This window comes from Blastocystis hominis, assembly GCF_000151665.1.
Source record: "Blastocystis hominis, Singapore isolate B (sub-type 7) whole genome shotgun sequence assembly, scaffold_14".
Lineage (NCBI taxonomy): Eukaryota > Bigyra > Opalinata > Blastocystidae > Blastocystis > Blastocystis hominis.
In genome coordinates, this window is record NW_013171821.1 from 283,273 (window position 1) to 305,778 (window position 22,506).

General features: G+C 44.7%; 4 protein-coding genes; 1 reads left to right on the top strand and 3 right to left on the bottom strand.

Moving 5' to 3' along the window:
* Window positions 1-272: 272 nt before the first annotated feature.
* Window positions 273-755, bottom strand: GSBLH_T00001866001 (uncharacterized protein). XM_013040341.1 has 3 exons: window positions 729-755; window positions 661-696; window positions 273-625 (listed from the first exon to the last, which is right to left on the bottom strand). Exons 1-3 carry the CDS (start codon window positions 739-741, stop codon window positions 531-533), a joined length of 144 nt encoding a protein of 47 aa, XP_012895795.1. The 5' UTR covers window positions 742-755; the 3' UTR covers window positions 273-530.
* Window positions 756-1,044: 289 nt separating this feature from the next.
* GSBLH_T00001867001 (uncharacterized protein) lies at window positions 1,045-1,871 on the bottom strand (the record flags this gene model as incomplete). Its single annotated transcript, XM_013040342.1, has 4 exons — window positions 1,045-1,311; window positions 1,343-1,387; window positions 1,416-1,776; window positions 1,807-1,871. The coding sequence occupies 4 exons, from the start codon at window positions 1,869-1,871 to the stop codon at window positions 1,045-1,047; spliced, it is 738 nt and encodes a 245-aa protein (XP_012895796.1).
* Window positions 1,872-2,999: 1,128 nt separating this feature from the next.
* GSBLH_T00001868001 (uncharacterized protein) lies at window positions 3,000-4,734 on the top strand (the record flags this gene model as incomplete). XM_013040343.1 has 7 exons in its annotated part: window positions 3,000-3,081; window positions 3,113-3,271; window positions 3,300-3,446; window positions 3,480-3,638; window positions 3,669-4,026; window positions 4,056-4,361; window positions 4,395-4,734. 7 exons carry the CDS (start codon window positions 3,000-3,002, stop codon window positions 4,438-4,440), a joined length of 1,257 nt encoding a protein of 418 aa, XP_012895797.1. The 3' UTR covers window positions 4,441-4,734.
* Window positions 4,735-7,645: 2,911 nt separating this feature from the next.
* Window positions 7,646-8,581, bottom strand: GSBLH_T00001869001 (uncharacterized protein; the record flags this gene model as incomplete). Its single annotated transcript, XM_013040344.1, has 3 exons — window positions 7,646-8,018; window positions 8,053-8,455; window positions 8,488-8,581. 3 exons carry the CDS (start codon window positions 8,579-8,581, stop codon window positions 7,646-7,648), a joined length of 870 nt encoding a protein of 289 aa, XP_012895798.1.
* Between the last annotated feature and the right edge of the window lie 13,925 nt (window positions 8,582-22,506).

The following is a 22,506-nucleotide window of genomic DNA, read 5'->3' on the forward strand; positions in this document are numbered from 1 at the left end:
AGTAACCATACAACGAGCCACCGGCTATCCTGTTGTATAAACAAGGAAGTGAAGAACAGAAAGAAGAATTCTATTTCTTGAACTTGTGGATGTGATTACAATGGTTTCTCTTCCTAATCATATAAAATGAAAGCTTTTGTGCAATGAAATCAAACTTGAGTGCTGTAAATATCTAGCAACATTCATGGCGTTGTAACTTGCAAATCAATCTTCTCAGCTTTAGAGTCCTTTAAGCAACGAATGGATGACAAATATTGTACAACAAAGACTCCACAACGAATTAGAAACCATGCACCACAATATCATCTTTTCCGATAATTTCCTCGCTTACAAGGAAATCACGGACGTTTTCACGCTGATCTCCCTGGAGCTGAATTACTTTTCCGTGCTCCTCGTCATTGACAATCGCACCGTTGCAAGTAAAGCTCTTCTTCCACGTCTTCAAAATCAACTTAAGGTTCAGATCTTCAGCCAAACCTTGAACGGTGGTAATACTCTTGCGTCCATTTCGCTGCTGAATACGAATATGTTCAGATAAAGGAACCAAAGCGAATACTCAATGGAAGGATATGAACTTTCTGACTAGAGGTCACTTGCTGAGCCGACATCTCGCTTCCGAAAGCATCTAGGAATATCAGTCGAAAATCAAATGATAAGTACCCGAACTACCCATGTTCATGAAAGTAACACCGCCCTCTAATTTTGATACAGCCAAACACTATTTCTACGATCTTGCTGCATGGTTTACAAATAGGAGACTGGCAAAGATGAATATGGAAATGTTGGTCCGTAATGAACTAATGGAATTCCAAAAATCGGAGGAACTAAAACAAACACAAAAAAGAGTGGAGAACTTGAATACACTGTGATGATAATAGGAATGTCCAGGAAGAATCACACTCGTCGGGAAGCTAGGATGATTGGGAGTGTCAGGATAGAAGCCGGGTTCCAAACAGATCGCGTAATGCTGCAAATCAGTTTCAATGGGAAAGAGTACGGGAACAAACGGCGGCTCTTCATCCACCCAGTTCGATGTATACACAATCAAGGCACACTCCGTCGTGGAAACGTCAACGCATCGTCCACTCTCTTCCTCCACCAATCTACCATGCATTTCAATTCATTCACATACCGCGCAACATTCCGCAGTGTCTTGTTGTCGATGTCGTTGGAATATCCGCGAAGACAGAAGGCATGATCAATTCCTGGTCGACCTCCTCCATCGACCCGATCGATCGCCGGAGAGAGTGATTTCAACGTGGTGAAGTCCATGAGCGTGTCTTTGACGGGGATGGGAGTCTCGTTTGGAATCTGATGTTGAGAAGAGTAGAGGATAATTGACCATGTTTTCTCCATCCAGATAGAAATCCGAATCGATGCAGAGTTTCTGGATTGAAGGAATAATACAGACGTACATGATTGTTGACGGGACGTTTGCAGTTGCCCGAGAGATTCCAGTAGGCGTGGTTTGTCATGTTGACGATCGTTGGAATCTCGTTGCCTGAAGCCTCAAACACCATATCAAGCTCGTTGGAAGAGGTGATGGAGTAGGTGGCTCTGACGTGAAGTGCGCCCGGATAGCCCTCTTCCTTGTCTGCAGAATAGCGAGAGAACGTGATGGACACTCGGTCGGCGTGCGTTGTTATCTCTGCATCCCACATGCACTTGTCGAAGCCGATTCTACCTCCATGGTTGTGATTTGACCCACTGTTTGTGGCCAATTGGTAATGAGTTCCATTCAGCGTAAACTGACCATTCGCTATACGGAATGCATTCCTACACGTGGATTCAATCCATAACAAACACCTTCCGATCGTTGAACCAAAGTAATCGCTTTTGTGAACAATGTCATCCAGTGTGGTACGATTCATTGTTAACTCTTCAACGTTCCCCTGCTTGTCGGGAGAAGAGAACGAAATCAGAGTAGCTCCATAGTTCAAAAACACGGCAGTGAGATATCCATTGCTATATCAGAAGAGTATAGATAAAGAAAACCTAATCAAATACTTATAAACCTTCTTTCCGTCAATCTCACCGAATTCAGTCACCTGTAGGTCAGGAATCTAAATCATTGGGTACACTACTATGAAAGTTCTCCATATTGCTAATCGAAATTATTTTTTATTCGATGAAGTAATGAAAATAGATAGAACAGAAAAAATGAGTTTTCTAGAGTCTGCTTCCCTATTCTGAAGAGAAAGCACTCATTATATCCGTTTTTAGGGGATCAGTAAACACGTTCCTAAACTGATTTTACGCAGTCTGTTTTGCTAAATAGGCAATGATTATTAAAACACAAACTGGGTTCATTTAATTAGAAAGTGAATTAAAACAAGAATACCCTAAAAATCATCAAAATAGGTGGTTTGTGTATGTATTTTTTGTATATTAAAATAGTAGAATACGGACATTTTGGATTCGTATTCTATTCTGTTTTAAGTCAGAATAATAGAATGACTCGTAGCAAAATAGCTCTTCTGTTACCGTTTTTATTATGTTTGATCCCTCTCTCAGTAGCAGGTGACATTTCCTATCCATTTGAATTTAGAGTGCCCTGAAGAAACTTACGAAGGTATTGTATGGCCAGCAACGGAGCCGGGTTATAACGCAACCAACTATGAAGCTTGCGGTCCAACAGCAGATGGTTACGTTATGCGTGTTTGCAATGAGGATAGCACTTGGAGCAATGACTTAATTCGCGAGTGCGGTTGTTATGATTGTAGTTTTTGATTTGTTAGTGGATCGCATGTGCCCTGAGGAGATAATAGATGGAATTACCTATGAGGAGACGATTGCAGGAGGATCAGTTACCAAGCAGTGCCCTGGTGGAGCCGAGGGTCAGATTACCCGAGAGTGTTCTCTCAGTGGAGATTGGAACGATCCTGTGAGTACCTGCGGTACATAATAGCTCCTCTTTTTGATGCGTAGTGCAGATGTGCAAAGCCCAGTCGTTTGGGGGCTACGCTTGGCCCGACACTCCTTCGGGATCTGTAGCCGAAATGGCGTGTGACGCAGGCAAATCCGGCAAGGTCACTCGCGCCTGTGTGAACGGGGAATGGGGTCCTGTGCAAGACAACTGCGGTAGTATTTAAGCTCGATCCTTCACTCCTAGTTGAGGCTTTTTGCCCCGAAACACGCGAAGACGTGATCACCTGGCCGCGAACTCCGATCGGCTCGTCTGCCAGTCCGTCCTGCCCCATCGGAATGACGGGCTCGGTGAGTCGTCAGTGCCAGCAAGACGGCACGTGGAGCGCCACGGAGGGTTTCTGCGGTAGGGTCGGGGGTTCGATTCGAACTAGACGGAACGCGGTGTGATGCGACGGGCGAGTGGCCGCAGGGCGCAGGGAACTACGACTACTCGCTGCCCTGCCCGAACGGCAAGCAAGGCCAGCGGATCCGCGCGTGTCTGCCGTCGGGTGAATGGTCGGAAGTGTTTGACCAGTGCGGTAGGCGTGCGGAGAGAGGAGAGTGAGGGGCAGAGACGGTGCAGTGCCCCGCGAATTTGTATCAAGGCCACTTCTATGAGGTCACCCAGGCCGGAGAAACCTGCGAACTGAGCTGCGGGGAAGGGTATCAGGGGTCGATTCGACGAGCCTGCTCGGCGACAGGGACGTGGGAAGAGCCGGTGAATGAGTGCGGTAGGCATGGAGCGAGGACGTGAAGTGCAGTGCAGATAATGTGTCTGAGACAAGTGTTCGAGCTGCCCAGCGGATCGTACAATGTGAGCGCCTCCGCGCCCAACTCGACGCCCGAATTGCCGTGCAATAGCGGCTACGAAGGCACCGTGACCTTCACCTGCACGTCCTCCCTCACCTGGGACGAGCCGCTGGAGCGCTGCCGTGCGATGTGGAGGGACGGCCTGACCGATAGAGCAGACCGGCTGCGGAGCCACGGTGATTACCGGCGTCGAGGTCGACGAGACGCCCTTCGGAGAGACGGTGGAGGCGATCTGCCCGGAGGGCTGGATGGGCGAGTTCAACGCCACGTGCAGTCTGCGTGGCGAGTGGGAGATCATCTCTCCGTGCGGTGAGGATGGCGGGCAGCGATGACTCCAGAGCGAATCCAGTGCGCGGCGTCGGAGGTTGGCTCGTACAGCTGGCCGCAGACCAACGCAGGCGAGACGGCGTCGCTGTCGTGCGCGGTGAAGGACCCCAATCTGGAGGGAAGCATCACGCTGCTGTGCAATCTGGAGGGCGAGTGGGAAGGAACGCCGCAGGAAGACTGCTCGGAGAAGCAGGGCGGCGTGGAGCCGGGCACGTTTTCCTACGCGAACGCGATCATTACGACGATGAAGCATCAGCCGATCGAGTCGCGCATGCCGACGATCGCCGAGGGCACGTACAGCTTCGTAGCGAAGCCGTGTAGGAGGAGAGAGGACGTGTTGAAGATGGTAGTTTTACCCGCTGGAATCAAGCTGGACGCGAAGACGGGAGAGATTAGCGGCACGCCGGTGGTGGAAGTAACGAAGGAAACGACGTACACGATCAATGCGAGCAGCGGAACGAGCGAGCTCTCGGCCACGGTCCGCATCATGGTGAATAGCAATGTGTGCAATAACGCGGATGGAGAGCCCGTGATGTATGCGGGCCAGACGCGGACGGAGAAGTGCGACTTTTTGGGAAATAAGAAAACGGAGTGCAAGCTGGATGACAGCGCGTTGGCTGTGGTTTTGCAGACGGATGATGGTCAGTGCACTACATTCATTCTTGTTTTTGTTATTGTGATCGTTGTTATTGTCCTGATCCTTGTGATTGTTATGTTAGTTCTAATTAAGGGGTTTGAGTCAGGGGGCGGAATGATGCGTAGTGTTGGAGGCGGTATTCGTTATGACCCGAAGAAAGCTCAGCGGAAAATGGTGGAGCTAGCTTATGTCTAAATCGATTTGTTTGTTTGTTTGTAGAAGGAAGTTTGAGTGAAAGTAGATTGCAAGAGCGTATAGAGTCGTTGTCGGTCACGAATGACTTCTTTGTTGAGTTCAGTTTAGGAATGACTCGTATAAACAAGAGACGATACTATGCTATATGATAAAATGATTTATATTATTAAGGCCAACTTTAATAAAAGGAGGACCCTAAATTGGTTGTGGGATGATCGTTGTGCAATAAAAAATACCACTCGATGCAAAGTGTTGCTGATTTTGTCAATTCTGTGATAAGCAATTATCATCTTGATTGTTCTATCATTCAAAATGTGCAGGGATACTTATGTAAAGAATGGAAAGTGGATGGCTGGCTTTCATTCATTTTGAGTAATAGAGAGAGTTTAGTTTTGCAATTCAATAATGGAGTATTCATGAATCAAGGATTTGTGGTCAATGATGAAAAAGTGTTGAAAGTGTTAGGAAATCATCAAATCGGTGATATTTCCTATAATGAAGAACAGTCAAATGTGGAAAAAGGAATCGTGGACTTGGATCATGGAAGTCGATTTGAAGGATTGGTATTGAAAGAAAAGGAAAAAGACAACGAAAAAGAAGGTAAAATAGGAATTCCATTTGGATATGGTGAAATGTATGATGATGATGGATTCTTGGTGTACAAGGGCATAATGATCAATTGGAAACGATTTGGATATGGAACGAGTTATCATAATAATGGTTTGATTGAATATGAAGGATATTGGTGTGATGATAAGCGAGTTGGAAGGGGAATTGTATATGATCGATATGGGAAATTAGTAAAAGTATGTCTGTGGTATAATGGAATTGAATGGGATAATGAAGAACTATATGAAGGCGATGGTTCAGAACCAATGAATATTGGAATCAAACATTTGAAACTGAGTGAGAATTGTGTATTGAAAGACTGGGATGTTTCATTGTTGTATAATTTGGAATCAATCGAAATCGGGAATGATTGTTTTGAATCAGTGAAAACATTCAAGATTGATGGATTGAATCGATTGAAAACGATCAAAATCGGGATCAATTCCTTTACTCAACATAGTAATGATTTTGTTTTAAACCAATCGAAATCATTCCACATATTGAATTGTGAATCATTGGAATCGATAGAAATCGGTGAATACAGTTTCAGTGATTATGCTGGCGAATTTGAATTGAAGAATCTACCACAATTACAATCCATTCAAATTGGTGCAATTGAAAGTGATTCGTTCAATTTCTGTAATAGTACATTTGTGATTCGAGGTAAGAAATGAAATGATATTGAGATTTGAATAACCATTAGATCTTCCAAATCTACAATCCATTACATTAGGTGATAACGTATTCCGTTTTTCCTTATCAACCATAATCGAAAGTATTGAATGAATTAGAATGAAGTGATTGATATAGATCTACCATCATTACAATCCATTAAACTCGGCATATTCGCGCTATGTGGACATATGAGAAATGGATCATGTTCATTGACAATGCGAAGTGTGAATTGGATATTTTGAATGATTGAATCTAGATCTTCCCATTCTAACGTCTATCATCAATTTAAAAGGATATAGTTTTTGTAATTCTCGCTCAGTGACACTTGAAAGTAGTTTATCCTTGTAGAGCATTGATTGTATGTAGATATTCCAAATCTTCAAAATATCAATCTATCTCATTCTTTTGTTGTAGTTAGTAAGAAATCAATATCGAGTATTGTTTGATGCATTATACTTCATGCATAGATGTTTCTTCTATTCTCGCTGATCGTGTTAAAATCATAAAATAATTAGTGCTTAATATGATCAATGCATAGGATAAGCTATCGCCTTATACATTGCATTTGGTAATATAAGCATTAGTAATATTTGTTTTGCATGGAATTTGTTTGTTATCTAAACCAAAGTATTTGGAAATCATTACAAATGTGACTTCACTTTAAATAAATAGGAAAAAACTGAAGAGTAAATCCTTTAAAATGAAGAGTAGTTGTGTATATGAAACATAACAGTTCACTGACCACTTTTATTTTTTAACAGTTAATATTCACTACGGTAACAGTTACATAACATGCCTTCATTTCGCTCTCTCTGTCATAACAAAAGGGAAGCCATTTGTTTTAACTCACCAAGTCCTTGGATTATGGTTCTTGTTCTTGTGTTCCCCACCTATTCCATTCTATAAAAATCATGTCACAGAATTGACTATTTAAAAAAACAAAACAAACATCCGTATATAAAATTACTAGCTTATGACAAATCTCAATTCTCTTTCTTAATCTTCCTCTTCTTCTTCTTCTTCTTCCTCCTAATTCTCCAAAGCTCTACATAGTTCGTGTCCGACTCATCTCATCGATCTGCGGACGTGCACTATTCAAATCCTCGTTTGTATAGTTTCGATTTGAGATCGCATGAGAATACGATGGCGACAAACCCGTGCTAGGGTTCAGAATATCAGACGGGATCGATCTACGCTTCAGCAAAGGCTCGATTGTTTCTACCTCACCGACTCGATGTTCGTGGAGTCTCTTCGCGACTCGAGACGATCGATCATAACAAATCGGCGTTGCACTGTATCTAGATCTCACATCGTTCCCTCAACTTCACCATCCGCCAACATGGATTCACGCAGTTCTTTGGGAGCAGGCTTGAGCAAATCATGACGAATCGTGCCGCTGGACGTGATGCAGTGCTTCGGAAGCACACTGAGGGAGTGATTCGCAGGGTCATCCATCCAGTCGTACACGCCATCATCCTCCAATCCCTAGGATTGATCGGGGTTTTGACTCCATACTCGGTCTTGAAGTATCTCCGAAAAAAGATTTCGTAGATACGTGTAATTGGGAGTTTCACTGAATCCAAGCGAATGGCAGTAGTCGAAATAGTCCAAAAACTCTTCCGGAAATCCTTGACAGAGCTGCTCAAAGCCGTATTCCAGTTTGTGATCTCGGATCTGTGAGTATTTTTCTTCTTTTGTCTCTGCGCGAAGTCCTTGCCACGGTAATTTTCCTTTCAAAAAGTATAAAAGAACATAACCCAAAGACTCCAGATCATCCCGACGGCTTTGCTCCATGCCGAAATGATTTCCCAACGAAGCGTATCGAGGAGTTCCGGTTAAACTCTTGTTTTCACGATACCTATTCTTTAAACCAAAACAGAAAAATCGGCTACGGAATGTGTTCCAAAGTTAAAAAGTTGCGGTACGGCTTACACAAGCCATAGTCAATAAGAAAAATAACGTTTGCATCTTTGTTTAAACCAACTGTGAAGTTATCAGGCTTGATGTCTCGATGAAGCAAGTTCTTACTGTGCACATACTGCAGTCTCAGTATCATTTCCCTCGCTAACATGCAAACAGTCTTTAAAGAGAACTTCCTATTGCAGTAATTGAAGAGATCTTCCAAACTCGGTCCCAGCAGATCAATTACCATAATATTATAGCTTCCTTCCTTGCTATAATATAAAGCCGATGGAATTCCAATGCCTCCTTTCAAAAGCTGATAATACCTGTATTCGTAGTGTAATTGCGGGTTTCTGTTTGAAAGGGATTCTAGCTTTATTGCAACTTCATTTCCTATTCCATAAGGCGCGAATAGGCAAACTTACCAGTATTGATGTCAGTTCCTAAATATATTTCACCAAATGCGCCGCCACCAATTTTTCTACCCAACCGATAGTTATATCCGACACGGAATTCCATTTTCGTAGAAGTACGATTTTCAGTAGATCCAATTGTCAGAATGTATTGAGTATGCTATAACAACGAGCAGCCCTTTAGAACTCTTCAAACAAAAAGTATTTATGGAGTGTGAAGAAAACGTTGAGTATTAGTTTCTCCATGAATTCAAGGTATATAAGCAAAGTGTGTCAAGAAAATTATTGTATGTCTGCTGTTGGTCTCATTCAGCCATTTGTAATAATATTTTCATATTCTACCCCTGTATTTTATTATGTAAGTAGTAGGGGAATGACGGGAAACACGCGGAACCCAAAGTCACCCCTCCGACCTCATCTACGAGAGTGCGCGGCTCAAAGTCGCCCCTCTGACCCCATCTTTGTTTTCGCGTATTCCCGTCAGAACACAAAAAATCCCCCAAAGTCACCCCTCAGACCCCCTCAACTGGTACCTTGATTTTTGCGTTTCATAAGAATTTCAGCACTCATGAGTAAAACACGAGTGCTGAAATGTGCGATATCCATGACTATTATGGTTGTTATTGCTGGTCAATGTGATCATTTTCGACCATTTTCGGCCATTTTCTGCCATTGCCTACCTGGTCACCTCGATACCCATAACAAGAAACGCGCGGAAACCCATGACTGCCAATTTCGGCAAATTTCTGCAATGTTAACCTGACTTCCATTGTTGGCCATGGTATCCATGGTTGTGATGGGGGGCAACTACGTTGCCCCGGGAGGAATCTTCGATTCCTCCCCATTGTCTTGTTGACTAAGGTAAAGAGAGAAAGACCATGCACTACTCCATGCTTATTCAAGGCTCACCTACCAACGGCTCATTTACATGGGTTAATCCGTACAAGTACAAGAATCCCTATATCACTTCCATGACTGTCCTGTTTCATCCTAATGGTTCGATGTTCAACAACGTGGACACGACGAATGTGATTACTAACAGCAATAACGAGACTGTGACAATCCCTGCTGGTTATTACACGATCAGTGAGATCATTGCCTTGCTCAATACCATGACTGACACGCTGTTCTCCATATCGACGAATGCCTCGTCGTTCGGCTGTATCTGGATTCAGTCTCCACACACCATTGATTTCACAGATGCACCTGACATTCGTGAGATCCTCGGCTTCGATGGACGAACGGTCATTCTACCTGCTTCGTTCAGTGGATCGAACGTGATTGATATCACGCGAAATCGACAAGTGATTCAGGTCTACTCGACGATCGTGCGATCATCGGACCTGAAGATTGCCAACCAGAACAACAACCTGCTCACCACGATGATCATTGACGATCCAACGGCTGACTACGTGCGAACTGTGGAAGACGTGCGTATACCAATGATCACTCGGTTTGATCAATTGATGTTCGTGTTCCGCGATATGGATGGCAAGATGATGCGATTGAACGGCGAATTCGAACTCCAGTTGACGATTGAGGACGTGTATGATGAAGTGCCTTCATCGATGGGGGAAGCTTCGCTTCCCCCGGGGGTGACGATGTCACCCCCAACGATTGCCTCTGCAAACCAGTTCTCAATGATCGAAGTGTTCGGTAATACTACGAAGAAGGAAGTGAAGCTGGACAATCCTCTCTCGTTCGACCAGTGCTACATCTCGTCTGTGTCGTTGTATACGGACTTCGTGTTGCACAACGTGCCGACTGATCAAGTGGTGCTAATCAATGCTGGCAGTACGATTCAAGAGATCGCGATACCACGCGGTGCATACGACATCGAAACGATCATTGCAAAGCTGAATGCAAGTGATGCCCTGTTCGAATTGGTGTATAGCGGTGAGAATGCGTTCCACATCACGGTAGATCACTTCTACATGATCGATTTCACGAATGCACCAGAGATCAGGTCGATCCTTGGTTTCGAATCGGACATCTTGGTGAAAGGAGTGGATAACCCGAAGCGCTACTACTTGTCGTCCTCATGTAATCACGTGGTTGTTACTGATGGCAGGGAATCGCACATGTTGACATTGCCTGTCGGTTACTACACGTTCAGCGAGTTCATCGAGGCTGTCGGTGCTGAAATGGTGAAAGTGCTTCCACTCATATCCATGACGATCGAGGATGATCATGTTCGCTTCAATGTCCAAGCAGACGGATGGTATTTCAATCGATCCAGCGTTGACACGACGATCGATGGTTTTGGTTGGACTCCATGGTTCAAATTGGCATCAACGGTACGCAATCTGTGCATCGAACGACCAGTGGAAGCTTCGTTCAACCCTGAAAGCGATTCACCACCTGATATGACGAATGATCAAGGTATTGGTGGTCATGCGTATATAGGATCAAACACCTTCATTGCGTATGACTGGAAAATGCGTACGAATGATAATCGGTTCCTGCTAAAGCCTCTCGCGACATACACGATGCGTTTAGCTGATGGCTCAGTACTCGATAGTGGTGAATTCTACATAACGGAAGATACGTCTACCCCGATCAAGATGAATACTCTTACAACCACATGTTTTAATGAACTCAATGCTCGATATGCGAGTGCTATGGAACTACCTCCATCTCACCAGAATGCGATTGCGTGGACGGTGAATGACAATAGAGAAAGCATGTCATGGACTGCGAAGGACTATGCACCAGAATTGGAATTGCATATCACATCGGAAAATACAGGTGACTTGGTGTCATCGAATGGTTCTTCGATCGGACCTTGGTATTCCAAGGATAGTATATATCACACGAGAGTGTTTATCGATACGACGAATTTTATACTTGGAATACGTGGATATGGCGAAAGACCTCTCACAATCCAACGAGGTCATTATAGCGCTGTTGATATCGTGAATATGATCGCTAATGTGATCAATAAGATATATGTAGATGCGTCTCTCGGAGGGTACTTGGTATATGTCATTGCAGATAATGGTGGTCGAGTACGAATGGGATGTCGAAATGGTACAGAACCACGATTCATATTGTTTTGTGATAATCCATGTTTCAAGATTATACCCGGACCATACGCTGAACCAGGTGGTGTGTATCTGTCTTGTTATTTCGAGTTTTATCGCAATTACTACATCAGGATGCCCGAGTTGACATCACCTTACGAGTTTGCGATGGCAAACATCGATGGACTGAATGTGACGAATATGATCAAAGGTAGTACGTATTCCGATCGTGCTGTGTCGATCGAATTCATACAACCGACACGTGTTACGTATGTCGGTCTTCACCCATCATTGAATACCTTCGTTGACTGGGAACAATCTGAGTCGTACACGGCTAACACGACGATTCGCTTCCCGTACGGAATGATGACACTGGACGAAGAGGGAAGCAGTGCTTCCCCCGAGACTGATATCACGTACACAGATGACATTCAAACACTCACGTGGACCATACCATCACGATTGACACAGGCTGACATGATATGGCACATGAACCAGTGTTTTGACTCGGCTGCACTGAACATACGATGGAAAGCTGAGTCAGATGGGTACTACATTCACGCAGACTACGTGTTCTCGTTGAGTGGTAACCTGGGAACCATCGTTCCCGCTTCAGGATCGCAATCGCATACATGGCGTATGCCTTTCAACGATGGTGCTTACTATGTCAACTATGGTCCGATGGTTGCCGAGTATCCTGTCGATATCACGAACGGTCTATCGAACATACAGCTGTATTGCAACATCAAGAAAAGCAAGACGATACCACTGCTTGCGAATGTCCCGATGGACAGCTTGTACAAGAACTACTTCTACAAGAATCGCATGTTGGTACCATGTTCTGAATTGCTTGATCGCATCGTGTACGAATTGAATGACAAAAATGGTGACCCGCTATCGTTCATTGGGAACGTGTACCTGCTAATCGGATTCACCGTTTCAGGAGGAAATAATAAATGAATCTAGTGTTCAACATTGCTCGAACGTACGAACATGAATTCACGAGTAACAATCTCATCAAAAGCGACATGGTAATCGATCGGATATCGATGAAGGGAGAATCGCCTGGCACCTGCCTTGTCCTTGATCGAGTGAACAACATGCAAGAACGACGACAGTCTCCGTTGGTTGTATTGAACGAGGAGTACACGGAGAATGCATACATGAACGTCGTGGTACCCAAAAGTCGCAAATGGTCATTCTCGTTGACCGATAAGACCGGTGCAACGATTGCCCTGCCAATGCCGATTACAGTGTGCACTCACTTCCACACAATAAATGAGTCATAATCGTGCACTACCGGTGAGTGTGATTAACCACAATACAGTAATTCCGAAGAACAACGAACGATACCATGAAACGTTCAACACAGTGATCATGCCTCGTGACCTTGTGTACAAGATCACTTCGATTACATGCAAGATCGATACCACTTCTCTCTGGAACATTCGTGCAATGAATGTGGTGAAGGTTCAAATGCTGTCAGGGTTTGAAATGGTCTACAACGTCGGTCCTGGCTACTACTCGATTACCGAGTTATGCCGTGCGATAGCCGATTCCATCCAGGTAGACGATGTTAACCGAGCATACTTGAACAGTGATGTGGCGACCGCTGTTGACCTTAGTGGCGCACCTGATTACACGAGTATCCTCAAGTTGGAAGGTATCGTTGAGGCAGGTATGGTAGCGAGTGAACCCTACGACATCACGAATGGCATGAGTGTGATCCGAGTCTACAGTAGTATCAATGCTCAAACATTCGGTCTGAAGAGTCCGTTGATCGATAACCTGATTCATGTATCGATGGGACTGAACAACATGATCACCTGGGACAACCTATCGATCGATGTGATTGAACAATCGAACCTGGACTACATTGACTGGGTACTGACGGACGCGAATGACCGTCCGATCTCCTTGAATTCGAATGTGTACATCTCATTCACGATATCTTGTTACACCAAAGTAAAGTAGGGGAGACGGCAAAGTCGCCCCACATTGTTCCTCCCATAGTAAATGGATGAATACGTTGCTACAATTCCAATCATTCGATACAAGCCACACAAAGTGAAGTCGAGAAACATGATGGACAAGATGTTGAATCGTTATTTCGATAAAGTCGTTGAAAGTGAATTCAATCAACAACGAATGAGGAGCGAACAATGGCGACAGAAGCGAACCTTGTTTGATTCGTACATGAATCTCTCACCCGCTGAACGTCGCCGTGTATCCGTCTCTGACATGCGTGGATATCAAATGCAGCGAATTGACGATGAGAACGTACTGTTGTACTCATTCGAGGACAACGTGGTCTACAATGCTAAAATTGACAAACAATTCAACAAGATCATTGTCCAGTCTGTGAATCACAAGTTGTCTGACATGGAGAAACGAGCTATCTTTGATAATCCATTTGGATATGAGCCAGTATCACCCTATCGTATCCGCTACCAGAGATCACAGGTTGGCGATGCACAAATCGTGAATATACCTGGTGATCTTGGAACTAGCATCAACGAAATGAAGAATGCTGCTGATGCCATAACGGGTGCAGCTCAACAGATGGGAGATAGTATCAACACAGTTACTCAACAGAATGCAGCGATTATCAATGATTTTGCTGGCTTGCGAGACGATGTGACAGAACAAGGTGATCCAAATCGAGATGTCCTGCTGTGGAATGACGATAATACTACGGCATATAAAAGAGGTGTGACACACACTACGAAACGAGGTAGTACGAAATATAGAGATTTGGTAGCTGAAGGTCGCGTTGAACGTGATCGGTGGTTGATCAAACCTGAACAACAACCTCTGAATGTGACGAATCAGATCGTACAACAGATGGATGTGACGTCCATTATCACCAAGTTGGATGAAGTGATTACTGTGATGAACAGCTTTGATATCCAGGTGAACCTTGGCAATATTTATAATGCAATAGCTTATGTAGCACAACGAATCAATTTCCTGGAAGATAAGGACAAGGGTTATCCTAAGATGTTAGAATTGTTGGAAGGTGTACAAACAAAATTGACAAATACGAACGATGGAATCAAGTCGTTGAGTGATAAGTATGCTGAAGTGGCAAGAAGCATTGCAACAGGAGATGACAATTTGATCCAGAAAATTGGTGACTTGGTAAATCAACAGAAGGCTGTGATTGAGGAGAGTAATAGATATCTGCAAGGAGTCGAAGCTCGTCTCCAAGGAATTGAAAACAAACCCGATCCTCCTGCAATTGCTGATATCCAAGCATTGATTCCAACCCAAAGTGAAATGCGAATCGATGGATTGACAGAGTTCATGAAGGCGCAGTACAATGATTTCTTGAAACAATGGCTAGAGCGAAACAGCTTCATTCAGAAATTTGTATCTGCTGAGTTGGCAAAAGCATATGATGAAATCAACAAACGGTTGGTTGAATCATTCAATACATTCACACCTTTGATTCAAAACGTGTCCAATGAATTGCAGACTACGAATCAGAATCTGCTAGCTCTTGGTAATGCGGTTGCAGAAGAGGGAAAGGCAACTAGGAAACAACTATTGGATGGTACGAATGCTCTGGGCAACCAATATGAACAAGGACAAGCTCAAACAACCAAGTTAATCAAAGATTCTACGGGTGCAATTGTTAATCAACTCACTGACAATCAGACTCAAACTAACAACCTATTGACAAATGGATTCAATTCCATGAGTAGCCAACTCACTGACAATCAGACTCAAACTAACAACCTGTTGACAAATGTTGGTAATGCAGTTGTTGATGGACATGCTCAAACTGGTCAGCTGATTACTACAATGAGTAATCATTTTGCTGATACTCAGCTGTCCCGGGAACAATTATATCAACAATTGTATCAGCAGAATATGAGAGGAATCCAGAACTTAATGGATGCCATTTGGCAATCATATGACATATTTCACGGAATCAGCCACAAATTCAACCTGTGATTGTACTGGACGGTCGTCAATCTGAAAGTGTAAATGCTAGTTTCACACCTCAAGCAATCGATCAAGTGAATCGAGCTGCAGCCTTGATTGACGCGTATGAAAGTAAAGATTCTAATGACACCAAGGAAAGTTGGGAAAGCGATGATACTCGCGAAGATTTCATTGCTTTCTCAAGTTTGCTTGCTCGCAATTTCAACAATCCTGTTTTCGCTCAATTCGCAAATGACCTTGGATTCTCATATCTCTTCAGGGCTTATCGTGATCGAAATGAAGACCCCGAACTGATGAGTTTCTTCATACGAGTAGCTAATAGTAAGGATCTAACTCATGATTATTTGGACTACATGAAAAACAAGATCAAACGGTTTGCTGTCAATGTGGATCAACAATTCGAGCAATATCTGCAAAATACGTACAACACGATCAAGGATATGTTCGTTACACAGGGTTTCAATGGCTAATGAATATATCTTTGATCTTCTTTTCACTTTGTAGGCATGGGGCACTTCGTGCCCCCGGGGAAATCTACGATTTCCCCATACATAAATGGCAATTCCATTCACTGTTGATATATCTGCTTTCTATGGCGAACCCGATTTCCGAGAACAGGATAGTGGAACGATTGTGGATCGACGCAAGACATTGAATCTACACAAGGAACTCGAAGCACCAGTGCAATCAAAGCGATCACGAAAGCGAACACCAAAACGAGCTAGTAAGACGAAGGGGGCGATGTACATCGCCCCGGGAGACCATCGGTCTCCCACGAAAACAGCTGGTGCTATTGCTTTCAATGGGGCGACCAAGGACACCGGTGGAGCCATTGCTTTCAAGGAAGGTGGTGCAACAGGGGGAAGCTGTGCTTCCCCCTCGGCGGAACTTCGTTCCGCCGGAGCATGTCAGACAGACTCTAAATCCGCTGGAGCACTGGCATTCAATGAAGCGCAATTGATGAACGAACTGACCGGACTCAAGAAAGGTGGGGCACTTGGTACTCTTGCTGCCACGATCATCCCAGCACTCATTCAGATGGCTCCACAGATCATCTCAAGCCTCAAAGAGCTAGTGAAGGGTAAGGAGGGTGGCGCGCTGAAATTCGGCGGTGCTTCTGCTGTGTTCCTCAATGGAATCAACCCTAGCGATTATGACGACGTGTTGAAGACCATGAAAGCCATCGAACGACAAAGTAAAAACATTGAAGTCCGAGGTGGAGCCTTGTACGCCGGTTCAAGTCGTGTTGGCACGTTCTTCAAGAATGCCTGGAACAAGATCAAAGGTTGGTACGACAACAATGCCGAGAAGTTGAAACCCATCACCGATATTCTGGTCAATGCTGGCACGAATGCTGCGAATAACGCGATCAACAAGGGTGTGAACTATGTGAGCAACAAGACAGGATCGGACACGGTGAAGCAGCTCGCGAATGTGATAGGTGACATGGCGAAGGGTACGGTTAGCGATGTGGCAAACCAGATTCAAGGAAAGGAAAGCAAAGCTGGCACTGGCTACGATATTTCTGACCTGGACAACGAGACACAAGCAATTGAAGTCCAGACGAAAAAAAAGAATCGCATCCTCACAGCCCTTCCACAGAACGAGAACAAGATGCACGAGTCAGTAATTCGAAGGAGAGTGTATTGAAGAAATTGTATATGCACGGCTACATGAATATGGATGCTGAACCAATGACTTTCGATGAAGTTCGAAAACTGGCCAAGCAACTCGAGATACCCGATTTTGATGTGATGGAATTGGACAAGTACAAGTCCTTGGCAAAGAAGTACAAAGAACCGATGAATTGCATCATCTGGATACCATTCGAGGATAATGGTAAGCTTGGTCATTTCGTTTCTTGCTTCCGTGAAGACGATGGCACGCTGAACTACCAGGACAGCTTTGGCGAGATGAATGACTTCCCGTTGGCAGGTACGAACCGTGTGTTCCGTGTGAACAAAGTGAAATACCAGTCGATCTTTGCCAACAACTGTGGCTACTTGGCACTCCTTCACTTGTACACGCACGACGCTGTTGACCCAGCTATCCAGAGGGTGTGAGGGGAAGGCGAAGCTTCCCCGGGGGCACGTTGTGTCCCCTACTGTAACTATTGTACTTAAAAGAGTTCAATACATAAATACAAATAGAAATGAAATTCGAAGAGATTGACTTCTACGACTACAAGATTCGTATGTGCCTTGATAATGGTATTCGAATGTACCTTGTCTCTGATCTGTTGAGACAGTACAACGAGAAGCACGGTACAAACAAGCTATTCAAGAATTACCTACAAAACAAGCAGACCCAAGAACTGATCGAACATATGGCAAAAAGCGTAGGCTGGAATTCCAGCCTACGGTCTGAAGGTGAAAATAGTGCCAAAAACGGTCAATCTACAGTAGGTCGGAATTCCGACCTACCGTCAAATGGCACCCAAAACGACAAGTTTGACATTTGCGACGTGATTCAATACATCACGACATCATCGTCTGTCGGTACAAACAAGGGTTACATAGTATGCGAGGAACTGCTCCATGCTTGCCTTATGTGGGCAGATCCTGCATTTGCCTGCGATGTGCTTAGATTCCTAACACGTCTTCGACAGGAGGACAATGACTACCTTCGAAAGGCAAACGAAGAGCTGACCCATGAGAACAAGGAATTGAAGGATCGCCGTGTGCCAAATAAAGTAGGTCAACAATGGTACTTTTTCATAACGTACATCGTTGAAAATGATGATAATGTGCACATCTATTCACAACATGTTAAATCAGATAAATGGAAGAGTACATGTTCCAAAATGGATAGAGAGGGACGTGTATGTGTGTATAGAGTGAAAGACATACTGAATGGTTTCACGTTCAAAGACGAGATCGATAAAATCCTTTTAGACTTGTGTAAGAAGTATGGTGGGAAAAAGGTACGTAAGACTCATTATACGATTCCAATGGATGTATGGGAAAAAGAGAGATTTGACATTATTCCAGAAATAGAGAAAGAAGCAAAGCAGGCTCGTGTTGGCCTTGGTTGGCGAAGTGACTTGGATGGTTAGCCCAAAGTAAACATGGCTGTCCTTTTTTACTTTGGCCATCACGGTTATGTCAAATCGTACTTGGAACGCAGTCCCTTACCTCGGGACGACGAAGTCGTCCCGGCGGGACAAAGTCCCGCCATGCCTTTCTTCTGCTTGGTAGAAGTGTCGCTCGTGTAGTTCTGTGTTCCATCTCTCGGCTTTTGTACGAACTGGAATTCCTTGGTGTTGATGGCTTTGCTGTAGTCCTGTGGTTTGATTTCAACGGCTTCTTTGATGTCCAAGAGATTGTACGTGCGTCCCTTATTCACTTTGGAGGCAACGAAGTTGCCTCGGGAGGAAGCTTCGCTTCCTCCCTCTTTGGTCTTCTTATTGTCGGAAGTGCGTCCAAGTTCCTCTTCGAGTTGCTGCACTTGTCGTTGCTTCTCTTCCACTTCTTTGCGTTTTCGTTCATCACTCAATGCCTTCGGTAACTTCGATCGCATCTTGTTGATTGCTTGTTGTTTGCTACTCAGCTCGTATGGGACGTACTCGACCAGCGAATCGTCATCCAGGTAGTACCATCGTGTGTGCATGCCCATCTGGATATCACGAAGTACCTCACTCAAATTGGACGGTGGTGGTATCTTCATTTTGCGCCACAGATCCTCTCGTCCAAGGATATCGTAGTACAAGAAGATTCGAGTGGCATTATCGATGATCTTGTTGCTCAATCGAGAGAATCCTTGGAAGGCAATGAAACAACTGGTCTTCCGGTGTCGACTCATGCAAGCCATGGTGTCCATGAAGTTCACCACCCAGTGATCGTTCGGCTTCGTGTACAGGTCGTCGAAGATGTAGATCGAGGGGTATGTGGTGTCATTGTAGATCGCCACACTTGATCCATCGTCATTCAATTGTTTGTACGCGACGTCCTCGCTATCCGTGAATTCAGGACGTACCTCGTTGTCAGTGTTGATCCATTGTGTCTTGATGCCTGCTTTGTTGGCGACATGTTTGAGCACTTGTGGACACTTGTTTTCATAGCTCACCTTTCCCATGAAGAAGCAGATCTTGTCGAATGAGTGAGGTATCTCATAGCACAACTGGTTGATGAGGAACGACTTACCCGACTTGGAAGGAGCAATGATGAGTGTGAATTGATTGAGGAATGTGTCCTGACAATCGAGTTCCCAGTCGAACTTCATAATGCCCATGCTCTCCTTGTTTTGTCGAAGGTCTTGCAATTGCTCGTCAATGGTCTGCTCTGGTTGGATGTAGTCGGCTAATTCTTTCAGTATTTTGGCATATTGCTTGCTCTTTTCTTCATCGGTTTCATTCTCCATCCGTTGTTTGATGGTATCCTGCATTACTTCGGCTTGATTGAGCGTATTTTCTGTTCTTCTCGTCAATCGTTTGTTGTTATACGGACATCGATGGTTAAATCGTCTTATTCGGTTCTTGATCGAGAGTAGTGTAGTGTCTATGTTGGGAATGTACGGACTATCTTCCATTTATTAGGGAGGAACTTCGTGGGAAGCCGAAGGCTTCCCGGGGCAACGCAGTTGCCCCTATTTACTTTGGTTATCACGACATCCGCGACGCCCAAAGTGAAAAAGGAATCTATCACACATACCTCTTACAAGAAATCGCAATCGAAGACACTATTCATACTCTTGATCTTGATTTGAGTTGCCGTGAGTGATATGTACGAAAACAGACGGGGGGAGGCTTTGCCTTCCCCCGGGGCAACTTCGTTGCCCCTCGTATCACCATTTTTGCCCTCAAATTCATTGCTCGTACCAGTTACTACGATATCGATCGTTGCGTCCTTGTATTCGCGAAGATCGGCACAGGGCACATTTCGCAGATCGATCTTAATGGGCTTCTTGTCGTTATTCACGATCTTCGTGCTCGGACTCAATTTCACTTTGAACTGGATCTCACCTTCGTATTCACTGTACGATCGACTATCTCTCTTCGTCTCATCAAGAATTCTTTTGAACTCTTCCGATTGCTCCTTGGGCAGTGTGATGGAGAAAGTGTTGAACAGTTTCTTCTTGTCTGTTTCGAACTTCGAGTTGTCACCCACGAAAACAATGGTAGCATCGGTGATCTTGCAAACATACTTCGCCGATTCGCCTTCTTTCTTGAATCCATTCGAAGTGAGAGACATATTGGAAGCATTGGAAAGATCGAAAACCTGAATCTTGTTGCTCATATCTATTTATATTTATTTATTGAAATCTTTAAGTGATATTAGTTACCATACAAACCTGCGGCTCCCCTACGCTCCCACAGTGTTGGCACGGATCATGATGAGGTGCATCTGGATCGTCGCTGCAACCTCGTCTTCCAACTCGATTTCGAACTGGATCTGATTCGATGCTCGCATCGGGAACCACTCGGCCAACGGGAAGGCGAAGATTCGGAACTGATTCAACCACGTCTTGTACGTCAACAGCGTGTCGTACTCGTCGGAACGACTATTGCAAAGATAGTCCATCCATTCGAAGAAAGTGTGATCAATGCCGTCGGGTGTGTTCGTGTTGTCCACATTGATGATGCGCTTCTGTTCACCAGCGATGTTCAAGGAGATACGTTTGAATCGCACATCAAGGAGTTCCGAGAAATCGCCATTGTCGTCCGTGAACATCATGAACATCATCTTGACGGGGAAGTTAACCAACACACGATCATCGATGAATCCCTGTCCACTTGGAATACGGAACGTCTTGGTCATGATCTGGTTCTTCACCAACTGAGTGTCTTCAGGATCGAAGGTCGAATCATCACTCGTCTTGTAACTGTGATACCAAAGCGTGCATGTATCGAAGTATACACCGGTGAAAGCCGTGGCTGATGGAACAGCGTCCGGACTTGTAGCGGTATTGATTTTGCCAGCATCGATGTAGAAGTATGCATCGTCGTTCGTGGGATAGATCTGAGCATCCATCTGCGTGAGATTGATGAATCGTTCCTGAGAACAACCTTCAAAGATGTCTGCAAAGTTCACATTGATCGTCGTGTACGCCGTGGTCGAATTGTTGGGCTGTACGAACTTGAGCATGTTGTAGAACAACTTCCCACCATAAGGTCGACCCAGGATGGCCGCAGCTCTCTCGGTTTCATCGTCAGTATCGTAGTCCAATGCATCGTAGTAGATGTAGGACAGTTCCTTCAATCCTTCATTCACCACATTGTTGTGCTTGTTGTCCGTGAGCGCATTCAAGAGTGACCGGATCTGACCGATGTTTTCATTGTCAGCACTCAGAGGCAAGGACGCCAGGTTCTCACCATTCCAATAGGTGTACGTGACCTTCGTGTTGTTCACGATGCCCGACATGTTCTTCCTTCACCGGAACATAGAATACCTTGGGTGAACCTGTTGCGTTATTTGCCAATCCGGTGATCTTGAGCTTGAACGTCATTCGAGACTTGTACAGATTGAAGTACACGTCATCACCGGATGGTGCGATCGTCCAATTGATCACATCGGTCGACTTGATGTTATTGGACTGATTGCTGAACACAATCTGCGATTCGTAGTTATGCACAGGAGGAATTGTAGTTGCCATTTACTACAGGGAGAAAATATTTTCTCCACAAAGTAATCAAGGGGAGCCTGCGGCTCCCCCGGGAGGAAACGAAGTTTCCTCCCTAGTATAAATGTCAAGCACAGCAGAGAAACTTGTATATCTCCAGAATGGAGTGTTCAAACGCAAGGAGATGACGAATGGTCTCCAGTACTACTCGGACGGCTCATTCGACACATTCAGTCTTCCTGCGTCCAATGGAAACTACGTACTCACCAAGGGAGACAATGGTCTCCTCACATGGACGGACGCGGGCACTGTAGTACCTGAGCAGCCTGAAGAGTTCACCACGCTCGACAACTCGTACTTCAAAGACAGCAACAGCCAGGCAATCACCATTGCCACTCAAGGTACGATTCCATACTTTACCAGCAATAGCACCTTCGGTGAACTCGATCTGCCGGGTAGTGGCAAGTACGTGCTGAACATGGACGAAGATGGCAATCCT

What these genes read in the sequence shown, in the direction of transcription:
- GSBLH_T00001866001 (XM_013040341.1), bottom strand. An exon ending in CATGAACATGGGTAGTTCGG is followed by an intron (nt 626 to 660) that starts GTACTTATCATT and finishes TGATATTCCTAG; the next exon opens with ATGCTTTCGGAAGCGAGATG.